The following is a 24379-nucleotide window of genomic DNA, read 5'->3' as shown; positions in this document are numbered from 1 at the left end:
AGCATGCAAATGGAGCAGCTGACTTACCATAAATGCATTTTTATGCAAATGACAACGTATTGAATTAGATTCGGCAAATTTCAGTGAAATTCCTAGTGTCTGGAAAAAGTTTTTATTTTTTTTGCTTACTTGAGGCAGAAAACTTTTTTCTTGTTGATAAAGTAGTAGTGTAAGAAATAGAGATGGGAATGTGTTTGATTTATGAATAATGACGCAGGATTGACATGATAGTAATCTGTGAAACAGTGTTGAGGACGTCTGTAAAAACTTTGCAGAAGACTCGTAGTTTCACATTTAGTTTTGACATTAAATATGTATATAAGCCCTGAAACTTTAGTTAATTGATTGGTTCATTGACAAAACAATAGTCGTCAGCAATTTTGAGAATCGATCGATCAAGTCATTTATCAAGCAGAATGCCAAATATCAGCTGGTTCCAGCCGAACGGTTTCTCTCTCAGACATTTATTAATGTGCTGTATTTTTCAACAGTCAGTTGAGGACGTATTTAATATTATTACAACTGTCTTTTACTATATTGTCATTGTTTCATTATGTTTATACACCAGCCTCCACCTATGGGTGCACACCTGTTATAATGGTTAACTAATACGTTTAGTAAAAACATACATCAGTTTACAACTTCATTACAGTCCATTATAAACCATGTTTATAGACACCCAATAAACATAATGATTAATTAATCACAAAAAAGACTGTTTAGCCATGTTGGGCTTTTCTTATGCTTTTATGTGACAGAGAAAGTGGAGGCAGACAGGAAATATAGGAGAGAGAGTCTGGGGGAGAGAGACATGCAGTAAAGGGTCTTGAATTTACGCTTGAATTTACATTTTCTGCATCAGAAACAATTAATTCACCTCGTTTTGTTGCATCATTTAAAATTTTAGCTTCAAATTGCATTAACCCCTGTTGGACTTTACCGCCTCGCTCCAGTGTCGGCGTTTGATTTATATGAGTTTTGATTGCCAACACTGAGCGAATCAGTTTATAATTAAATGTATTTAAACACTAGCTCAGACAGAATTGCTCAGAAACAGTAGCCTACTTTCTCAATGAAATAATAACTGAAAATCTGTCTATTCTTTCATTAGACTCTGCTCGAGCACTAACACAGTATTCTCCTGCTGCTCTTGCTCCTAATTACTAATTGGCCCTTACTAATAATAAACAGTCATGCATATGGAAATCTGATCAAAATAGCTTATTTGAATCAATTCAGGGTAATTTATTCTCACTATTATTCCCAGATACTCAGTTTGGTATTGATCAATTCCATAATAAATATGTAATCAATCCATTATATGTCACTGGAAGACGCTGGCTTGGTTATATTTGATGTTTGGTAAAGTACCACTGTATATGTGAGCGTGCTCAGCTCGGTCCAGCCGCACCATCTCGACATCAGTGCCCTGCCAGGGGAGTTTCAGGGGAGTAAGAAATGAGGTCAGTAAGCAACGCTGTGGTGTAAGGGGCGACACCCCTGGGCTCCCCTCAGTCCCAGCCTGCACACGGCTCACAATCCCCCAGCTGATTGGCTCAGCCCTGCCATTACACACTCAAGTTACGCAAGACTCCGTGAGGCCCGCCGGCTCTGGCACGGATTAGACCGGGAGCACCGGCCAGGTACTTCACCGCTGTACCAAATATCTGGGCTGGAGACCAACACGAGAGAGGTAGTGAGCAGCGCAGAGCATGCTGACGTGGAGCAGGGGGTTGTTCTATTCTTATGTAGTGGAGTATGAGGCACCACTTATTCATACAGTGAGGCAGACTTTAAAGGGTTTATAAGTGGCTAATGGCTTTATTAATAAACCATTTAGTAATACTTTATAGATCAGATATTAGCCGTTAATGAGAGCAACATTTGGCTTGTCTGGTTGTGAGAAAATCTGTCTTTGTGCTGAGTAATTAACAGTCAAGTCATTAATAAGTGCTGGTGAGTTATTCACTTTCTAATAAGCATGAAGTCTGCAGTTATAAATGATAATAAATCTAATAAAGAGTCATAAACAAAGGTTGGTAAATCATCTACAAACCCCTGACTAAAGGTTTTTACAGTACATGAATCTGCAGTTGTAAATGTTGATGAATAGTTATTGTGGTCTGCAGATAAAATGACAAATCAACTGCTAGAGGAGGATCAACACCAGCTGGAGACATGGAAAAACAAATGTTCTTAATAATGTCAAACTGTCATCTAAAGCATCAGTAAAGTTTAATTATATGAAACTATTTCTTAGAACTTATCAACCACTTGTAAAGGGATGACTTGTTAGAAAGCAGCACTGAATCAAGCGTCTGTCAGCACTCGTCCTATGAGCAGTTAATGAACGCTTGACACCAGAGTATAACGTAGTCCTGATCAAATATAATGATACAGCTTCCAAAGAGAGAACGGCAGAATAATAATAATAAAAACCATATTAACGTATGAAGTTAGTTTTTAAATGATACAGTTACAAACATTTAAACTCGCCTTTTAATGATTTGTAAATATAAACAGGTAACAAAGTATTATTCATCCATCCATCCTCCTCCTGACTTTGTCTCTCTTTAATCTACGTCACCGACACTTTTCCCTTCGCTCCTGTCATCATTACTACGACCACTAGATGTCGCCTAGCAACAAAACGTAACTATGGGTCATGATAACATGCTGCACAGACGAACTATGGACTTGTTTTTTTCTTTCTTTTAACAGGAAGATAGTTGTTGAACTATGTGGCGGCTGCGTGGAGGACTAAACGTCCGAAGGCGAAATGTAATTCTTGTAGTAACTGCTGTCCTTCACACATACATGCAAATCCAACCGTACATAAAGGAATGGAGATGTTACAAAAAGATTGACACACACCCACAAAAAAAAAAAAAGAAGTAAAAAATCAATTTCCATTTTGCTTCAATTAACGTGGACGGTTTCAAACTGCGTTAGCTGCGGTCGGACCGGCGTCGAAAACAGTCGAGAAAAACTTCCCAGTTCAAGAAAACGCGTCGGCGCTCAGATGTGCAGCGGGAACAACTTCAAGCCTCTAATGAAGTTTCTCGTCTTCTCTTTGAAAGACTGAACGCTCTGCTATACTCCACCCCCCCCCCAACAGCTACCAGCTTGACCCCCCCACCACCATCTCCCTTCACACACACACACACACATGTGCAGACACTCAAACACACACAAAAAAACACACATTCCAGCATCTCCATTAGCAATTCATGAGCGGCGTCTCATTAGACTTTAAGTTTTACCATAGGCCTCTGAAGTATATGGCTGGAGCAGTTATTAATATTTCATAGTCTCCTATTGAGGAGCTAAAAACGAAGTCGACCCGCTTCCGCTACAAAGTGACTTGCGCTCTTCTTTTTCTTTTTTCCTCTTCTACTTTTTTTTTTTTTACCCCCCTCTTTTCCCTGTTCGTTAGACTGTCTCTCTCTTCCCCCTCTCTCCTCTCACCGTTCGCTCCTCCGCCGTCGCTCTCTCTCTCTTTGGCTTCCTCGCTTCCAATCCTTCTCTGCCACACAGACCTTAACTCAAACTGACTTAATTGGGCTGTCTTTGTTCTGGGAAATGTGGGCATACCTTCGCCTTCTCCCCAGCACGGAGAGAAAAGAGAAGTAGAAAGTGAAGAGGAGGAGGAGGGAAACAACAGAGGAGGAGGGAAACGGTGGAGGAGAAAAAACCTGAGTGAACCCCGGTTGCTCTATGAGTACTCTCTGTGCCATGCTCGGGTTAGGAGGGGGGGTGGGGGGGCTTGGGGTGGGGGGGTGGGGGGGGGGGGGGGGGGGGTGGGGGGGTTGGGATGATGTGAGTTTGTGTGAGTGTGGAGAGAGAAAGATGGGGAGGGGAGTCTCGAGGGTTCACAGGGTGTCTGTCAGACTGGCAGACAGGAGCTCTGCCCCCGAAACAAACCCATGCATGAATAAGTCAATAAAGCCATGTCTGTGCAGTGTGTGTGTGTGTGTGTGTGTATGTGTGTGTGTGTGTGTGTGTGTGTGTGTGTGTGAGAGAGACGGAGTAAAGGCAGGGAAGAGGAGAGCATCAGATGAGGATAAGGGTGATCAGGGTGATGAGGCTTCATGTTTCCCAGCGTCTGTGACAATGAGACAGACGCCACATTCCCTCACAATGAGAAACAGACTGAGAGAGAGAGAGAGAGAGAGAGAGAGAGAGAGAGAGAGAGAGAGAGAGGGAGAGGACGAGTGATCAAAACCAGAGAATGAGAGCGGGGTGCTTTGAATTGGTTGGGACAGTTACAGCATGTTTGCACATTGCACGAAATTGGTTGGAAGCAAAAGTATGTGGGAATATGCTCTGTGCTGCGTGTGTGTGTGTGTGTGTGTGTGTGTGTGTGTGTGTTAGGGTTCCACACAGGCTTCCAGCTGAGACCCCGAACCCAGTTGAACCCAAATGAACCCAAATGAACCCGGCTGGTCTTGCCGAATGTGGAGACCAAACCCCACTCAAATCCAGTTGCCATTTTTCCCTTTTAAGGACAAAGAAATGAGCTCGGTTCAGGTCGACAAAAGTATGTGGACACCTAAACGTTAAACTCATAGGTGACAGTTGATCATTTAATGAAGTCCAGCTGTGATGGTGGGTGATACGGTCCTGCATACAGTCGGTGTACCGGTTCATCCCAGTGTTGATGGGGGTTGAGGTGACACCTCTGTGCAGGACAGTCAAGTTCTTCCACTCCAAACTGAGAAAAGCATTTCTTTGTGGACCTGGCTCGGGTCATAGGATTCCTGTGGGATTAACCTGGAGCGGGTTGTATAAGTATATAATATGTAGTCCTGACGCCATCTTCTGTTAGTCGTTGTGTTGCACCATCAGCCCACCAGCACCAAACACAAGTATGTTATACAAGCCAGCGAGGCATCATGTGTCTAACACAAACTGCAGTATGTGCTCTGTGCATTGTACGTTACATGAGTTAGGTCTAGGTCTTTAAGATGAAACCCAACTGAACCGTAACCGGTGCCGGCAAAGCTAAGACCCAAACAAGGAGCCAGAGCTTATTGTATTTGTTTTTATTTCAAACAGTCAGAGAGAACAGGATAATAAGTTCTTGATGAAGTACATTCAAATTGTGAGCGAACCCAATCCAAGCTCTAAACTTTTAAAACGAACCCGACCCAAAAACCCAATATTTTTGTTGGGACCTTTCAAATTCATGGTGGGTTGAAGGAACTCCAAGCCGCTGGAGTTTTTAGCAGTTGTGACATCAAGGTAATGATTTTTCCCCCAGAAAACAAGTATTTGATTTATCTCATCCATTCTTAAGTTTTACCTCACGTAATGGCGACAGTCCTTTCCCCCTTTTTCCCACGGGGCATTGCTGTCTGCTTGAAACGTTACACACAGGTCCAGTTTCCCTAAATTCTGTTCTCGATGATCAATTTGGCAGCGCACGATTTATATCCAATACCATGTTTAGCACAAGTAGTTGGTTTCCTAACCTTAACCATACTTTAACCACAGACACTCAAGAGAGACGTTATTCTCAAAACATTAGACGTTAAAAAACATAACAAAACAAAAATCCACAGGGTTCTGCAGAACCGTCCAACATGAACTCTCTCAGATTGGATGCAAATAAAAAATTTATTAATACATTAAATTTGAAAAATCTGAACCTTCCCAAGACTGTGAAGCTTTATGCAACAAAATGTGTTTGTTCTGCTACCTGACCTAAAACAGACCTGAAACCCAAGACTTTAGTCTCGACCTGTTGGGTTCAGACCAGGAAGCAGAACTCTGTGTGTGTGTGTGTGTGTGTGTGTGTGTGCATGCGGAGGCCGGTGAGAGCGGTAAGAGCTTTAGGCGTTAATATATTGTAGCTCTGCAATTATAGCTCCCCTGACACACATGTACACTTCGATGTGACGAATCAGTCCTGGGCAATGAAAAGAATGATTCAATAAGAGCCGGTGAAGTCCGAGGGAGAGAAAGAAACTGAGGAAAAGACGAGAGAATTAGGGGGAGGGAGGGAGTGAGACAGTGACACACAGAGAGAAATGGAGGATGGAAACAATTCAGTGTCCTTGGAAACCAATAAGGCTAATTTGAATTTTGAGACTGAGGACTTCTTCTCTCTTCTTTCGCCTCGTATGACCTCCCTCCTCGCCCTTCTTCTGCGCTCCCCAATCAGTTTAATCTCTCCCTGCTCATCCCTCCCAGATGCTCTCCCTCTCTTTTCCTCTCCTCTCTGCCTCTCCATCCGTCGTTCATTACCACGCTCTCTCTCTCTCTCTCTCTCTTTCTCTCTCTCTCTCACCCTCAGCAAAGCAGATTTCTTTTCCATGACGGATGGGCTCTGCGAATGCTCATCCAAAAGCTCTGTCAGATCTTCAGCTCACGTAGTAAAATAAAAAAAAAGCGGAGAGAGGCGGGCGGTTCACTCGGGGACATGCGTGGCATTATGGGGCGGGGATTGTGGGAGTCAAGAAGAAGAGGGTTTGGGTTTTGGAGGGTACTTAGCGTCATTTTGTCAATGCCTGGATCTAGTTGTGGTCGCCCATGCAGAGACCATATTAGCCATGGGAAAGCTGCTCTGGTGCTTTAAAGAAAAAAAAAAAAAAAAAAAAAGATTTATTTATTTTTTTCAAGATCTCTCTCTTTTCCTGCTCTCACCCCATCAGTTTTTCCCCATGCATTATTTCAACAGCCTCTGTGGTTCTCCCACAAGCCTGATGCCTCGCGGGCAAGTCCTTCTCTTTCAACATCTTAACCATAACCCCCTCCAGCCTTTTCTCTCCTCACTCCGCTCTGCCCTCACTTTTCCTCCCCATCTCTCTCTCTCTCTCTCTCTCTGTCTACGATGGTCAGGTCTCATGGGGGAAGACAGTTGGCAGGATGCAGGCTTGCTGCCATGGCAACAGGAACCCTCCCTCTCCCTCAGGTCTCCTTAGCAACTAGTAGCTTGGCTTTGTAGTAATGAGCCGGCCCAGCATGCCATGCCGGAGAAGCACGAGATGTTAGTGTGTGTGTGTGTGTGTGTGTGTGTGTGTGTGTGTGTGTGTGTGTGTGGCTTTGTCTTTGCAGGGGTGATATGCACACTGTCAGGGAAGGGTTTGACTTCTGTTCCAATGTCAATTAATAGTTCAGGATTAGAAGTTCGGTTAAATTTATGACTTGGGAATATGAATACGTCTTCGCTCATCAATTTGATTTAATTTTCCCAGACTGCATCTGCTGAATGGAAACGTATAGCCCTCATCTTGGAATAATCACAGACAACACACACCACAAACACAGCAGAGGGTCTGAATCATAAATTTTTTTTTTTTTTTTTTTTAAATTGGCATACTTCAGAATAGCACATCAGATGAGAGATGTGTTTCTCTTAAGAGAAATTTGAGTTCTCAAAAAAGTGAGACAGTGTGAAATGGCAAAATTATTTCCTGGGGAAAAAAAACAAAAAACAACAACCTCAAGTCACAGTTTTTCCAGACTGTCTCCAAAGCTGAACAAAATATAAAGACAAAAAGATGTATTTATTAAAGGCAATGAGTGCGCGCTGTATGATTCCCATAAATTAACTTTAATTACTATTCCTGTCTTGCTTGCTTGGGTATTTGAATGTGGGCCCCAAAGCAGGTATCAGGTTACTGAGAGGCAATTAAAGATGAAACTAATGATGATCCATTATGAACAGAGACACCACCCAAGTCGTGGTGAAATATGATACAGACACATCTGTGTTTGCGTTTTGTTCTGATAAATGTTGCGATCAGAAGTCAGCGTGCGGATTCCTGCAGTTTACTGAAGCGTCACCGTTTATGAAACGAGCCGCCTGTTAAAGCGATAGTTCGGGTTATTTGACGTGGGGCTTCGGATTTTTTTCGAATTCGGATTCGAATCACTCTGTGTTTGGAGAAACGGACAGAAGTGTTTTTTAAGCCACGCAGAAAAGTTGAAGTGTATGTTTTATTTTGAATATTTCAAACAGCCCATTCCTTTTGGAAATACATTTTTCTGACCGTTGAACTACTGTATTCCTACACAAGTGCACCTACGCTCAGCATTTTCTGACTCCCAAAAAGACAGATCTGCACCTGTGCGTAGTAATACGGTGGCTCAGCGGCTGAGGAAATGTAGTTCCAAAAGAAAAGGCTGTTTAACGGCGAGATAAAGAGCTGAAAATATTCAAAATAAAGCACACACTTCAACTGATATTTGCTTTTCCCACGGCTTAAACACTTCATTTGCTCGTCTGTTTTTCCAAACTGAGAGCGCACTGATCTGAAGGTAATACACTGACTGTGTGTAAGTACCTCACACAAACCCACGTCAAACAACCCAAGCTATCTCTTTAAGGTCTGCAGTGCGATGATGTGATGCTCCAGCCCGGGTCCAGAGCTCTGAAATGCTGCACACAACTTCAATTATACTAAAGATTGGCAGCTGTTTACACAGCACCAATCAGGATTAAGAGTCATCTCTCCTGGACCGGAGCCAGAAAAAATAACAACGGAAACATGGACAGCTACAAAAAACAAAAACAAAATTTGCCAGCGTGGATGAAACTACAGCTGCAGCAACCTGAAGTTTCTGTGTGTGCTGAAAGTGTCGTTAGTGGGATTGATATGTCACTAATGGTTAGAGAAAAACAAGATATTCTCCCAAACAGGATCCAGCGAACGCGTCACACTGAATGAATAAAGTGAAAGAAAATGGCAGTTCGATCCGAACAGACGAGCGATTGTCACTGTTGAAGTAGTAAATTCAAGGCGGGAGTGTGATACTTTAATCAAGCAGCAGTTTGAGAGCAAAGGTGCTCCAGCTCTGAATATTCAACAATACCTGCCTTTTTTTTTTTTTTTCAAAATTATAATGAATATTCAATACAAAGTGAATACTCATGGTCATTATTAAGTGGTTTGTCGGTGCTGCTTTGGATTAAATCAAACTAACCTATAACTGAGGTGCAGACTCTTAAAGAAAAGTTGACCACCTCTTCTTCAGGAGTCTGTTATTCATTCAAGGCTGCAGCGTTCAGTGTGGAAAAGCTTTTAAGTTATGGATGAAAAAGCCAAAGGTTGAAAGTACTTGAATTAAATGAACATAAGAAATGTTTTTTTTTTTTTTTTTTTATCCTTATAACAAGCGCCTGGTATTTTTGAGTACGTCCTTGTCTCTTTAGTTCCTCAAGTCAATCTAGCCCTTCTAGCTTTTCATTAATGTGCCATTCAGCGTGTCTGAGCCCGTGTTGCTGCCAGTGTATCAGCTTTTGACTGTGGATCAGTGCATTTGTTGGAGGTGTCGTACGGCGTCAGCGTGTGGATGGATGTGACAGCTGAGTGAGGTGGGTGGTGATCCCCTGAGACCCGATGGCAGGTGTGATCAGGCCTGTTTCTCAGCTTCTCTCTTGGCTCCCATAGGTGTCACAAGGCTCCACCTGGCACGTGCAAACTCCCCCGGGGAGGGAGCCGTGGAGGTGACTCCTTTTTTATGAGTGCGAGTCAAAGGTGGAGGTGACACACTACATTTACTTTTGTTGCCGACTCTTGTAACCGAGGGGATTTTTTTTTTCTGTACGTGCCGTCTTTTTAAAGTTTTCCATTGCATCAGAAACTCGCTTCATCAAATAATGCATTGTGATGTAGAAAATACGGTTAAATTCACATAAAGAATAAGTGGAATTTGACCTTAGGTGCTTTGTTTACTTTTTAACTATAAGTTCACACGACTAGAAGCTAGCAAACGAAACAAGACAAGCTCGCTCTTGCTAGCTTTTTGCCCTGTGACGTAGCTAGCTAAAAAAGCTAGCTAGTAGATAGCTAAAAACAAAACAACAGGACGAAACAAGTCTACAATGTGGGGTGAGCATTTCTAGTTTATAATTGCTGGGATAGTAATATTGTTCTTTGACCTCTCAGCGCAGTTAATAGCAAGCGGTAATCAAACTTTATTTTTTTTTAACACTGCATGGGAGCAATAAAGTAAAACTTTAGTTTTGTTGTTTGAATCTCTGGTTCACTGGGCGGCTAGCTTGTAGGTTTTTTGGCTGAAATAAAAAGCAGAGAAGCTTTTACACTAATAAAAATCAAAAAGACAAGAGAGAAAACATTTTATTGCTTTTATTCATAAAACTATCCCTAAAAAAACATTAAAGAGTGAATAGCTCATTGTACACTTGTGATAACTGAGCGTATCACATAAACAAAGGTGATTTAAAAAAGGGAGTGATGAGAATTTTTACTGTATTTTTACCCAGCAAATTGCTTAAATTTTAATGATGTACTATTGTAGTCAAAGTCCTGGAGCAGGACATAGCAGTGCCCCCCCACACCCCCCCCCACACCCCTCCTGGTGATTGTGATGTAAAGCCAACAGGAAGGAAGCACCACTCATGTCCACTCTGGGTCCATCAGTCTTTGCAGAGCTGACTGTGGCCTGAGGACGGGGCATCTCTGGCACGCAGGGAGGATTTTCCGATCCCCTGCCCTGCTTTCAGATGCTCGTTAATCTGCCGGCTCTATTTTTATCTGCCCTCTCCTCCCGCCCCCGGGCTCTCCGCCTTCACTCACTCCTTATGTCCGTCCGCAGAGGGAGAGGCTGCCTCGGCAGGCCGGCAGCTCCAATTAGAGGCCTCTCCGCTGGGGATTGGGCTTGCTGTCCGCCCCTGGCCCCCCCGGGCTCTCTCTTCTCGTCTACCTTTCTCAGGTTAGCCCCAGACGATGCCTTGCTCCCTGCCTCTCTCCGCCCGTCTCTTCCCTCCCTGTCTGCCGTGTGTCTCTGTCCCCCCCCCCCCCCCCCTTCGAGCTTGTGGATCTCCGCAGGGACTAAGGGGGAGTGAAAGGCCTTCTGTCGCCTGAGGGCTGGCTCTAGTCCCTCAGCTGTACTTTGAGGAGAAGCTAACTGGTGCACCTTTCAGAAGGCGGCCTCAGTACAACTGCTGGAGACACTAACTCTGATCATACTGCCGCACACATTGCCAGTGTGCGGCTGAAACTGCTGCTAGTATGACAAACGCCATCATTCCTCCTTCACACTGAGAAAGTCGGATTCTTCAAAGATTCTTTGATGGGGTCCGTGGTCATGGCTCAAAGAACCACCAGTTTAAAAATACTTTACAGTTCCTCACTTGTTCTCAAAGGCTCCTTTGTTTTAACCTGCTGTATTTTAGCATTCAGTCTTTCCTTAAAATATTCTTTACATAAGTGTTATCTAAGCTGCTGTGTGCTACATGGCTGAAGAGCCATTTAACCATGTCAGTTTCTGTTACGACTATTAAATCATATTTCAGTATTTGCAGCTTTCCACACTGTGTCGGTCGTGATGTTTTAACGGTAGCAGCACAACTATTGTTATGAAAATGTGAATGCACATCTTGGTCTGTGCTGCTGCTGGCCTTATATACAACTGTGTTATTGTTCCTGGCTGCAGTGTATTCCTGTGGATGCTCTGACCCATTATTGTCCTGCAGTCGGCCAAAAGAAAAGCATTTTTTTCCCAGCTTAGCTCCCACCCAAACTCCGCATGCTCACACCTTCTCCAACCCCATTAATCCCTCAGCCTCCCACTTCTTTATTTCCCTTCAAAGAGACAAGCGCTGCCCGTGACATCAGTCACAGGAAGTGAATCTTTAGCGTTGACTAATTTCCATCGATTGCCTCCAGACAGGCTTAGCAGACGAGACCCATTCCCACACAGAGCCTGGCTGCTCTCATTTAAGTCTCCCCGCCTGCAGAAAACGCTCCACAATGAACGCAGTCAGCGCTTTTATCTTCTCCCCCACTCCTGCTTATTATCAAATAAATGTGCAGCATAGAGAGATACCCATTGACAGGACCGTGCATAATGACTCCTGGCTGTGTGAAATGGATTAATAAATAATGGTTGAGCAAGGGGAGAAAACAGCTTTGCCTAGTCCCACCACTTCTCAACAAGGCGGCGTAGAACAATCCCTGCAACACTCGGCGGGATTGTACCGGACCACATCTAATGGAGTGCTGCATGGAATTTAAAACGCAACCCTCCTCTTGAATGTGCCGTGCAATGCGTCATAAATTAGAGGTGGGCTCCTTAAAATATGAAGCAGACAGCACTATAAAATCCACTACATGATGTTCTACTGAATCCTCTAAAGAATCCCCTGCAAGAGGCTTCTCTCTCCTGCGAGGATACAGAGGTAAAAGCAGCCTATAAAAATGTCCATGAGCAGAACTCCTCTGCAACCTGTTTCCCGTCTCGCAGCTGACAGAGCTGCAGCAGAAGGTAAATCAGTTTCCTTTTTGCTTCTGCTTTCACGCTCTCATGAGTATACCAACAGTTCAAACACACATATCCTGCAGTTTCCATGTGCAAACTCAATTGAACAGGCACACAGTTGAGCGTGCAAACACCAGAGGCCTCCTTGTTTTTAACAAAGCATCCTCATCCATCCCCTGTCAGTGACATATTGCTTCATTAACACTCTTGGCTTTGTGTATATTGACAGCTTTTTTCAAAATGGCAGAGAGTAAGAGTGTTCCTGCCGCCCGCGCTGCACCAAAGGGGCTTAAACAGACTATAAAACCCAAACTGAGGCTGTGATAGTGAAGTGTGTGCTCCGACTGTCACTGTACCACCGTGCCAAAGTAATAAGTCTGAGACACGAGGTGAAAAGGTCTCAATCTCCTTTACGCTAGATTAAGCAGCAGCTTGATCAAGGCGTCTTAAGTGCTTCATTTTGGAATCAGGATCAATAGCCGCTAAGAAGAATTGAGCTAGGAGCTTGGGTAGGTAGAGCTGATTGAATAGAGGCTAATGACTTCTCAGAAGCCCCTTACAGCAGAGGAATGGCTTATACTGTATATCCTGCGTGTGTTTTTATTTTCCTTCAACCTTTTTATTTATTTTTTTATTTTTTTAATGAAATGTAATCTATTTCCCAGCTCAGGTTCTCACAGCAGCCAGACAAAGTAACAGTACGAGTGTGGACATGCAAAAACACCCGGGACGCTGGTGAAAAACATGTTTTCTACCACGAACCACAGTGAGGCTGTGACGTGACGTAGATGGGGGTCAATCCAGATTTATTTTTCCAAGACCCGTGAAAAACCTGTGCTTGTTTTTCTTGGCTTCCAATAACTGCCCGACCAATTATGTCTATCAACACCGCGCCCACCCTCGGTCGCCATGATCCGACCAATCCCCACCCTGTCTCTGTGGTTTCAGGGTGAAACCCAGCTGAGGAGTGCCCAGAATTAACCAGGATTAGCCTTGGATTGTCGGGGATTACTCAGGCTGGAGAGGGATTAAGTATGATTGCCAGTTTGGGGTGGGTGGGGGTGTGTGTGTGTGTGTGTGTGTGTGTGTGTGTGTGCGAGAGTCGGTGTGCGCGTGCACATTTAGGTGAACGTGTCAAGTTGTGAAAAATATGTGGTGACATTTGTTTAAATATGTAGCTTGTGTTGTACAGCGCTGCCCGGACTGCAGAGTCGAGAAAACAGCAGATATGATTTGATCTCCACATCTTTAACGATCTGAAAAAAAAAAAAGGTGCAGAAAAAGGCTGGAAACAGTTTTTTTCCTCTGTTGTTTTACAAGGTCCAGATATATTTTGATATTAGTTAGTCTGTAGAATTAATATTGAGGCTTCTCTCTACTCAGACACAAAGCTCTGTGGAGATTGCTAGAAACAGAGAGACAGCAAGAGGGAAAAGGGTGCAATGGGTTACATCATTCTTGTTGCTATGCAACACAAACTGGATAATTTGCAATGGATGTAATTAGTGTTAGCTAGCTAACCCAGAATAAAAAAGGGACAAGGGGGTAGAAAATAATAATAATCAAGAAAATTAGCCATTGCTCTGTTATTGCGATTCTGAAATGGAGGATGTGGGAACACAGCGTCCTGCTGAAGAGAGCACACATTTTCTAACCATTTAAAAAGCTGTTTGGAGACAAGGTCTCAATATAAATATAGGTGCAAGGGCTGGACAAAATAATAGCAACTCGCAATGTAACGTGACGTACAATCACAGAGGGTCAATCCACCTTTCTCAGTTTCAACACAACCTGAAACAAAGGATGAGTTTCTGCTGTAGAAGCCTGAATTAGACCGTACAGATGTTGCTGTCCGTCCTCTGTTTGCTCAGGCTGGAGTATGTTAAAGAGACACTTCACTGCTTTTACACATGAAGTTTCCTTTACTCACCACAGGGTGTGCTACGAAGCCAGTGACAACAGTTGTATACTCTTTTATGTGGCTCTGGAAAGAACTTTTTAAAAAAAATAACCCTCCTGATGTCATCACGGTCTAAATAAAGATGCTTTTGAGCTACAGACCAGAAGTGAGGATGTCTTTACCTCTACTGTTCTTTCTGAAATCTGTCTGTTGCTCTTTGTTGAATTGTCAGAACAAGTGACAAATAAACATTGACCAGTTTTTACCAGCAAAACAAGGTTCAAATTGCCCACCTAAACTTTTATAGCAAGCTGTATGTAAAGTGATATGCTTGTAAAATATAAACATATATTGAGCACACAGATAGACTGAAGAAATGGATCGTGGTGTATATCGAATCAAACATATACCCACCTGTGTGCATCACTCAGCACCTTTTTTGAAATAGGCATTTTAAGATAACTGCTCATGCACAATTAGTGAAGTCCTGTCTGCATAAAGGATGAGAGTTAATTTGAAAATTTAATTGAATGGAAAAGTCAGTGCTGGTGATTCTGATGTGGACGCCAGGGTCCAGAGGTTTTGCATGTGTTGAAAGAAACTTCTCCCCTTCCTCCTCAGCTGCGCTCGGTGTCCTGCTGAGTCAAAGCAGCAAAAACAATAATCTAGGAAATGTGAAGCTTGTGACAGAGAGTGAAGCAGGAGCTGCAGGACCTCCAGCAGCTGTTCGCTCAGACGAACATCAGTGGAGTCTGTCCATCCAGAGTAGACTGAGCAACAGGGAAGTGGATGGCTACATCTGTTTTCGATGGTAGCATGGCACATCAGTCTTATTTAATGTCTGGCAATTCAAACCTGATTTTTGCATAACAGAGCTCGTTTGTGCACTTGGGGAAAACAATATTTCATTGACGTTTTTTATTGCCTAAAAAGTTCCAGCAGGGATGATGCTGTATTTAGATTTTAAAAATAGTCAGTAGCTGTGTGTCTACATCAATGAAAGATGTAATAAAGATGTAACAATGATATATAACTGCAAGTCCACAGGCCTCGCGTTACATTAGCTTTAAAGCTCCTCCAGTGTAAAGGTCTGTGTCCATGTGTAGTGTGATTATAGATCAGCTCTAGCTTCTATATTAATACTGTGAAAGTATCAAAGCCTCAGTCCACAGAGAAATGCACACAGCCTGTATTCAGAAACTGAGCCTTAAAACCAGTCGTCAGGACTTCTGGTACTTTGTGATGTCACAACGAAGCAGTCACCAAGCCCCGCCCACCTGGACCCACCATCCAAACCTTTACAGGATTTGGTTTCTCTGAGTGTTTTTACCTGAAATCTGTTATATTTTTATTGGATCACTCAGAAAACAGTCAGCCAATCAGAGGAGAGACTCAGAGCCTCCTCTCTTCTGATTGGCTCACCGACCTGTTGTTACTAGAGCTCCAGAGAGAAGCCTGAGAGAGGAGATGTAAAACTACACTGAGATGGTTTTTGGTTTTAAAAACCACAAACTTATCTTCTTATGGATCAAAACTTCAAATAAAACACAGGAGAAGAAGGAAAATATGAAGTTTTAATATTTTCACAGAGGATGTCTTACATTACATTCACACATTTCATATTTGTCAGCTGCGGTTAACTTTTCATGCTACCACTGAGCAACAGAAGACAGGAAACAGAGCCAGGCCTTTGACAGAAAATAAACTGCACAGATACAAAGTAGCACAAACTAATGAGTGGTAGTTTAAGGCGGTTAGAGTAAATCACAGTGCAGGCAGGATGGAGATGACTGACAGGGCGAGCATGCAAAGAGAACAAACCCAACCGCTGATGGTTTTTCTGTCAATATTCAGACTTTTGTCCTTCACTTAAGTCTGTTTCTTTCAAACACTGGCACAGAAAAAGTGGCTGAAACGATTTTGGGAAACGTGACTGTCGCTGTGGTTCTGACTGCACAACAGGGGGCTAAAATACTGTTCAGAGAAACCTACAGTGAGTGTCCTTTTTGTTCCTGTAAGTTAGGTTAACCTGCTTGACTCTGGTTATACACCTTCAGGGCTGAAGGGCAAGAAACTTTGCTTCCACGTCGTGCAAACCCGCTGCACGTGCACATTAGTGTTTCCTTGCACTAATGCTCTTAAAATCAATTTTTCTTGGAAGAAAAATTGGCTCATTTAAAAACAAAAAAACTAATAACCGACCTTGTGTGCAGCTGTAGAAGTCCTGTCAACAGATTCACAGATATTTGCTTTATAGTGGTGGTCTGTGGAGAAAATGCTTCTTGGGCAGCAGGGATTTTTTTTCATTGTAATACAGCGAGTGGCCACTGGAACAAATTGCTCTTAGTTGTTCTCATGAAAACTAATCACTTTTCTTTGTATTTAGTTCTGTCAGGTGTTTGCTGCCTTCTGCTATATCTCTTCACGTTGTTTTCTTTGTTATGATTTGATTTTAATGTGGCATGGAAAATACCTGTCACAATAAAAAATTTAAAAAAAACAATTCAATCAATTGTTAAAACCAAAAGGCTAAATAATTGTCACTTAACATGTTTTTTTTAATTTAATTATGTCACAGTAAAAAGTGTGTGTTTGTGGCATTTAAAAATCTTCCGTACTTAAATCGTTTCCTGGCGTTTTGAAAAAGGTAAAAGTGAAAGAATCGTGTCGACAGACCTGTGCGTCCACGAGCCATTAGCTAACCACTGGACTGACTATCCCCTGACTCAGTAAAAGCAGCAGTGTGTCAAGATCAAACTTAGTCAGTAGTTATAAATATAATATACAGTCGTGGAGTATATACAGTGCGGCGGGTTCCCTGTGGAGGAGCAGCGTGGATGTTGAGGCCAGATTCAGTCAGCGTTTTTTTCCTCTGCAACAGTCCATCTCCTCCTGCAGTGGCAGAGAGGCAAAGGCCGAGAGCGGAGTGAACGGGCTGCTCCGCTCCAGAATCAGTCTTTCTGACAAGTTAATATATACGCTGAAGAAGCAGGGATGGGCAGCTGTGTGCCGTGGAGGGCTGAGAGGCTGCGGGTTTCATCCCAGCCAAAGACTACGCCGGAGGATTTCACTGATCAGCGCCTCCACTGTGACTGACGGTGTGCCAATCAGTGACATCTCCTGCTATATGGCCTTTGATTGCTCCGATAACCACGACTCTCCTCCGTCCCATCGCATGTGATGGTCCAGTCCTGCAACACAGTCGCGTTGATTTATGAGGTTCCCTGATTTTTCCTTTTTGTTTTCTTCCTGTGGTTTTGTCCTAATTGTTGCACTTAGCCTTAAAGTGAATGGTATTGTTATGTTAATTACAGCAGTAATAGTCAAACACTGAAGAGGATAACAGCGTTCTTGCACAGGTTTATTTGGTCTATTGCATTTATTTATTTGGTCCCGGCAAAATTTTCCAACTCATGGCGGCTTGAAAATCTCCAAAATGTTGGCGGCCCACATCCGACCCCAGAAAGCCAAATTATCCCTCCTGTTCTACGTATTAAAATGATAAATTATTAATAAAGATAATTTCTTTTAAAACTTTTACATATTATATTTATATTATAACTGTACTGTTTTGCAGATGATTTGTCGGCCCACTTGCAATACCTTCGCGTCCCCCTGGTGGGCCACAGCCCACAGGTTGGGAACCACTGGTCTACCCAAAGTTTTGGTTAAGTTTAGCTCCCGCTGCTTGTTTACCTTCACTTTCACTACATCTTCACCAGAATCGTTTTTTCAGGCTCGTTTTCTAACAACAAATGCTCCAAATTTCATGAACTACCTTCCACAATGAGAAGCATGTGTTTTCTCACAGCTCCAGTGGCGGGACGTTATCATCTTTGCAGATCACTGTTGCAAAAATAAAACCATTTTCCGATCTGACACCTCTGTGATTGAGGTTTGGTTCGGTTCAGGCACAGAAACCACATGATTAAGGTCTGTGGATAGATGGTGGTTTGGGTTGAAGTTGCTGCTTCCTTAAGGTTTTGGAACGTTTGTTGTCATGGTTACAACTATAACTACTGAAGGTTAAGAGTAAGGAGCAGCTGGGATCCTGGTTGAGAAACCGACTTTTACTGAAACAGTCGTCTGTGGTGTCCGATGACATGTTTTTTTGGCATTTACTAAAACAAGCGACGCTGTTATTTTCATTAGTTGCATCTCAGTGAACTTCACTGCCATTAAAACAAAAAAGATGTTTTTGAGCTTATTTTGTTTGAGTTCATAGTGTCAACAGAATACACAGGACAACATTCAGTATAGAATACCAATGAAGCTAATAGACACATTGAAATACTCATAATACCATAAATAAATGAAGAATGATTTAGAAGCAATGGGAGATGCATGTATTTTGGGTTATGGAAAGTAACATTATTTTTCTTTTATTGGATTTTCGATCTATAAATTACAGTAACTCCAAAACTTTAATATATTAGTATATTTTCCTGCCAGGTGCCACTGGTAGAGTGAGGTAAACAGAGGTGTTTCTGTTATTTTCTTCTAATGTGATTGAATTAAAACTGGCTGTAAAAATAACAGAAAAACCTGTTTGTATAATGTAACAGTTAAACAGCCCCACAAACTGCATCCTCCAAAATGACTGTACAGTTATTATTAGGTAAACCTAATGAACTGGATACAAAACAGCAGAAACCAAATATATAAAACCTTATTATATTGACACAAAGTAGTAAATATGATGGATTTAAGTTAGTTTGATTGGATACATATTTATTGTCTTGATGAATTGCATACTGGTTGTCAATTTAAAGTTCATAACCTAAATTGATTCATGTCGATCAGCTCAGTTGTTATGAAACTACTGAATATGAAGCTTAAAGCTCCTCCAGTGTAAAGGTCTGTGTCCATGTGTAGTGTGATTATAGATCAGCTCTAGCTTCTATATTAATACTGTGAAAGTATCAAAGCCTCAGTCCACAGAGAAATGCACACAGCCTGTATTCAGAAACTGAGCCTTAAAACCAGCCGTCAGGACTTCTGGAACTTTGTGATTTCACAACAAAGCAGTCACCAAGCCCCGCCCACCTGGACCCACCATCCAAACCTTTACAGGATTTGGTTTCTCCAGAGAGAAGCCTGAGAGAGGAGATGTAAAACTACACTGAGATGGTTTTTAGTTCTTAAACCCACAAATATATCTTCTTATGGATCAACACTTCAAAATAAAACACAGAAGAAGAAGAAAATATGGCGCTTTAAAGAACTCTAGGTCTTTTATATCTTCATTTGTCTTTTGCTGATTTGTGGATGATTCATTGGTGCTGTATTGCACTCCTGTCTTCAGTTAAGGGGTCGATCATTTAGAAACCTCACTTAGCCACAGAATTAGCTGGCGAATATTAGCACCGAATTTTCGCTGTGAGCAGTTTCATTACAAAAAGTCTTTAAAGAATGTTGATTTAATCGCATTATATTCAGAAGGCAATGCAGGGAAGCCGCCACATCACAGTACTGTACAATGCACCAGCAGGTGAAGGGGAACAGCAGTTGTGGTATAATTGTTGCTCTGGTAGTTGTACAGGAGATCTCTTTCTATTCAGACACACACACACACACACACACACACACACACACACACACACACACACACACACACACACACACACGGCTGCTAATCACAGCTTGGTACAGGTAGTGAGGCATTGGGACTACTGGTGATTGAGCCTCCCTGGTGGATTGGAAGCAGGAATCTGACAGACTCAGATAAAAGGCTGTTTGGAGTTGCCTGCAGCATCAAACAGCATCAACCCCCCCCCCCCCCCTCCTCTAAACCCCCCCCCACCAACCCACCCACTCCCCATCTCTTCCCCACCATCACCTCCACTCTCTTCATTTCTCCCTCTTTTGGTTTACTCTGTTGCCATGGCTACGCCCAGCCAGAGCTGTCATGTTGAGGAGGAACCTGTCAGGGCGCCGCTCTCAGATCACCTGATGCAGGTCGCCTCCACTGGCGGCCCTCTTTTCGCACAGCGTCATCGTTCAATTTGGCTTTGATTAAGTCTGCGCTCCGTGGCGCGCCGCAGCTGAGAAGTGAAGTCGGGTCTATTTCGCCGCCAAACGCCGAGCGTGTGCAATTTTGCCGACCTGTTTTTTTTTTTTTTTTTTTTTTTGGAGAGGACCCCTCTGATCAGCAGAAGAATAAAAAATAAATAAATAAATAAAACCATCTCTCCTATCCAATTTCCACGTCTGTGAACAGAGTCTAGCCAAAGCGGCGTGATTTGAATGGAGAATGGGATGAAATTACCTGTTAGGAGTCACGCTGAGGAGATGTGTGTGTGTGTGTGTGTGTGTGTGTGTGTGTGTGTGTGTGGAGGGGGCATGAATGAGAATAGTAGTGAGATACAAGACTGATCTGAAACCCACTTAAAGCTGAATTCCCCCTGTAAACATTTTTTGCTTGAAACCTATTACCTGCTGTTCTGGATGCTGTGCTTTTCATATTAAGCCGCAGCAACAAAGAGCTGTCACCTCCTTCAGCTGGCCGTCCAGTTCACAGCCATGCAGCTCTGCGTGCTGCCACAGTAACATATGCACACTGTATGGATTACCCCCCCACACCCCACCCCCCCCTTCTCCTCCATTGAACACAGATTTGCATCTCCTGCCGTTTCCTAATATTCACTCGCCTTTCAGTGGCAATGAATGAATGAAAGAGAGAGAGAGAGAGGGGCGAGGGAAGTTGCGTAAGGTGATGAGTGGATGGATGTGGAGAGAGGGAGAGAATGAGCAATGTCGTGATCAGGAGACGCTGGGACTCGGGAGAGGGAGATGAATGGGGCTGGGAGCAGGAAAATTGGACAGGAGGCGGGGAGTGAATGAAGATAGAGAATGGCTCCAGATATCAGGAGACAGAGATTGTGAGCTGTGTGCAGGTAATAAACAAGGCAGAAATAGATAGATATCTCAAGAGAGGAAAAAGAAAAGTGAGTGATTGCATGCATGGGGTAGAAGTTGGGGGTGAAGGGAAGAGATGCAAGTTGGGGGGGGGGGGTTAGTTTCTCCCAAAAGAACCAAAAAAAAAAAACTAAACAGCAAAAGAGGAAAAGAAAGAGACGGCACATATAAAAAAAAAAAAAAAAGAGAGACGGGAGGAAAGCTGGAGAGAGTGTGAATAATGACACAAACAGGAAAGATTTGGATGAACACGCTGTACTTAAACTAACTTGGCCAGCTGAGATGATGTGTATCCCTGCTAAGCTCTCCTTTAGGCAGGCTTAGATCTCATCAACTCTCTCCAGGTTGGCACTGGCTTCAAATGCTGCTGCGGAGCCTTGGATTAACTATACAGCCGTCACTCAGACACTTAAACAGGGGTCTGGAGAGGCTTATCCCCCCCCCACCCCCCACCCCCCATTCCTACTATATGCTCGCCCACAACTGCCACATCCGCCCGCCCCCCCCTCGTTCAAAGCTACTCGCGGGAAGACTTCGTCACAACGATATCCGTCCATCCTTGCCTACGGTTATGTTAATTGTGCCATGGGTTTTAAAAAGAGGTTAAAAGAGCATGCCCCCCCCCACCCCCCCGTTTACTTTCCCTCTATCTTATTCCAGCCCTGTGTATGAGTGCTTCTATTTTATTTATTTTTTTAATTCTGGTGCTCTTCCAGATCTTCTCCTGCCAAATCACGCCTCCCTCCCTCCCTCCCTCCCTCCCTGTGTCTGGCTGGATCTCAGGCTCTCATATTTGGAGGCCCTTGCAATCGATACAGGCTGTCTGTGATTGGGTTGCCTTGCGTGATTCATTTCTGTAACCTTGGTGATGGTTTGATGTGGAGGCTGCACCCATGTCCATATTATGACTCAGTGAGCGCGTGTGGAGAAGAGAGGTTGGTCAGGGGAGGTATCGATTGGTCCTTTACTCTCCCTGTCCTCTTTGCTCTCCCCCTCCATCTCCCTCTCTTTCTTTATCCATCCTTTTTCTCGCTTGCCGTGCAGCCTTGATAGTTTGGTCATAATTTGAAATGACTTTGTGTTCTCAAGAAATGATTATTTAACCCTAAATGTTCCCTTGGGTGTTAATGTTTATCTCTTCTTTCTCCCTTCTCTCTCCCTTCTCTCTCCCACCATCTCCTTCCCCATTTCCTCTCCTCTTCCAGAATTCAATCAGACACAATCTGTCCCTGCACAGTCGCTTCATACGGGTGCAAAACGAAGGGACGGGGAAGAGTTCCTGGTGGATGCTGAACCCAGAAGGCGGGAAAATGGGAAAGGGGCCGAGGCGACGCGCGGCCTCCATAGACAACGGCACCCGCTACCTGAAGACCAAGGGTCGCATCAGCCGGAAGAGAGCCGGGGCTGTGGGCCTCGGACGGGGACAAGGTCAGGGGGGCGGACCCGCATTACAAGGCTCCCCAGAGCACGGCAGTCCGGCAGGGAAAGGAGGTGTGGGCATTGGGGGCGAGGAGTACGACACCTGGACAGATCTCCACTCCCGCACCTCCTCCTCTGCCTCCACGCTGAGCGGCTGCCTGTCCCCGATCCTGGCTGAGGCGGAGGCCGACGAACCGGAGGAGGGCGGGCTGTCCTGTTCGGCCTCCCCTCGACTGTACCCCAGCCCCACCAGCACCCGTTCCCCGGCCCTGGGAACCGGGGGCCACTGCCCCACCGTGGAACTGCCCCAGCTGACTGACCTGACCGGGGCTATCAGTCTAGATGAGAGCGGCTACCCCCAGCCGCCGCAAATCAAATGCAACAGTTATCCCTATGTGCCTGGGCCCAAGGCAGAGGGCTCGTACTGCGGGCCCGTGTACGGACAGCCTTCTATGGGCATGCTCCGGCACCACACCCCCATGGAGACCATCCAGGAGAACAAGCCAGTCAGCTTCCAGCGCCCGATGAGGGGCTACTCAGAGAACAATGCCCTGCAGAGTCTGCTCACCGGAGGTCCCTCGTACTGTAACAAAGACACAGTGCTGAGCCAGGGGCGGGAAACACACACACTAATAACACAGGGAACCAACGGCGTTCACAGCCAGCACAGCCACAATCAGAACCGCAGCCACAATCACAGCCAAGAGCACGCTCACAATCCCAGTCTACACAACGGCCACGGCTCCGTCCATGACCAGAACACAACCCACCATCAGAACCACAATCAGGGTCACAAACACCAAGCCAGCCTCGACTACAGCCACAGCCACAAGCCCCTCCCCGCGCACGACTACGGCCCGGGTCACGAGCACGGTCACAGTAACAAAGTGAACCCCAGCCACGACCACAACCCTCGCTCCGGCCAGAGTCACATGCACAGCCACAACCCCCATAACCCTATGCACAGCGGGCCTCACCCGCAGGCCCTCTCCCCACGGGTTAGCACCGACATCCTGCAGCCCTACAGCCTCAAAACCTCCAACCACTACGGGCCCCGCCCCCACCTCCCGACGTCGCCGTCCCTGCCGCCCAACCCCGCCGGCGTCATGGACGTTCCCCAGGACCCCTGTCGCCTGGCGTCCGCGCCTCACCCCCGTCACCAGCCTTACCCGGGAGCCCACCATCAGGGCATGACTGACTCCTGGCATGGCTACTACCACAACAATGCCGGTTACCAGGGGCAACAGCACAACTCCCACAGCAGAATGGCCGCCACCCTGGAGATGGAGAACATACCCAATAGCCTGGACTGTGACGTAGACTCCATCCTGCTCAATGACTTCATGGAGACGGAGAGCATGGACTTCAACTTCGACGGCTCTCTGTCGCAGGGCGTGGGCATGGGGATGGGCATGAGCTTAGGGGCGTTCGCTTGCCCGCCGCCGGCACACAGTAACCAGAGCTGGGTGCCGGGGTGAACCCAAGGCGTCCTGTATGGGTTGTGGATAAGACACATGACTGGAAAGCTCGCCAGGCTGCTGGGGGGAGGGGAGGGGGGGGGGGGGGGGGGGGGGCTGTACCCTCAGACTGACTGACTGTGATTCTGTTTCTCTGAGACTGTAGAGCAAAATACGTATCGTCATTTCGTTTTTCCCGGGGACTCCCTTCACCCCCGCACCCTCCTCCTCTCTTTCCTCCCTGTTTATAAAGCCTTCTGTCTCCATATTGAACCTGCCCCCCCCCCCCCCCCCCCCAATGAGCCCACTGCTAAAGACCCCCTTGTTCGTGCCCTTCAGTTTATTTATTTTTTATTTTATTTCCCGCTGTTTTTTTTTTATTATTCTTCCTTCTGCTCTCCTCCCAGTCTCGTCCTGCCTGTTCTAAGCTCTCAAGCACTTTACATCCGTCCTT

General features: G+C 44.8%; 1 protein-coding gene across 1 annotated transcript in view; it reads left to right on the top strand.

Moving 5' to 3' along the window:
- The window catches only part of foxo6b (forkhead box O6 b), a 44746-nt gene extending 20716 nt beyond the window's left edge, over positions 1-24030 (top strand). The window contains exon 2 of the mRNA XM_056399889.1: positions 22255-24030. Coding sequence (XP_056255864.1) covers positions 22255-23946 — 1692 coding nt within the window. The 3' untranslated portion in view covers positions 23947-24030. The remainder of the gene's footprint in view (positions 1-22254) is intronic.
- The last annotated feature ends 349 nt before the right edge of the window (positions 24031-24379 follow it).

The sequence above is a fragment of the Seriola aureovittata genome, chromosome 16 (assembly GCF_021018895.1).
Source record: "Seriola aureovittata isolate HTS-2021-v1 ecotype China chromosome 16, ASM2101889v1, whole genome shotgun sequence".
NCBI classification, from domain to species: Eukaryota; Metazoa; Chordata; class Actinopteri; order Carangiformes; family Carangidae; genus Seriola; species Seriola aureovittata.
The sequence above is the reverse complement of the archived record's forward strand: the minus strand, read 5'-3'. Positions and strand labels throughout refer to the sequence as shown.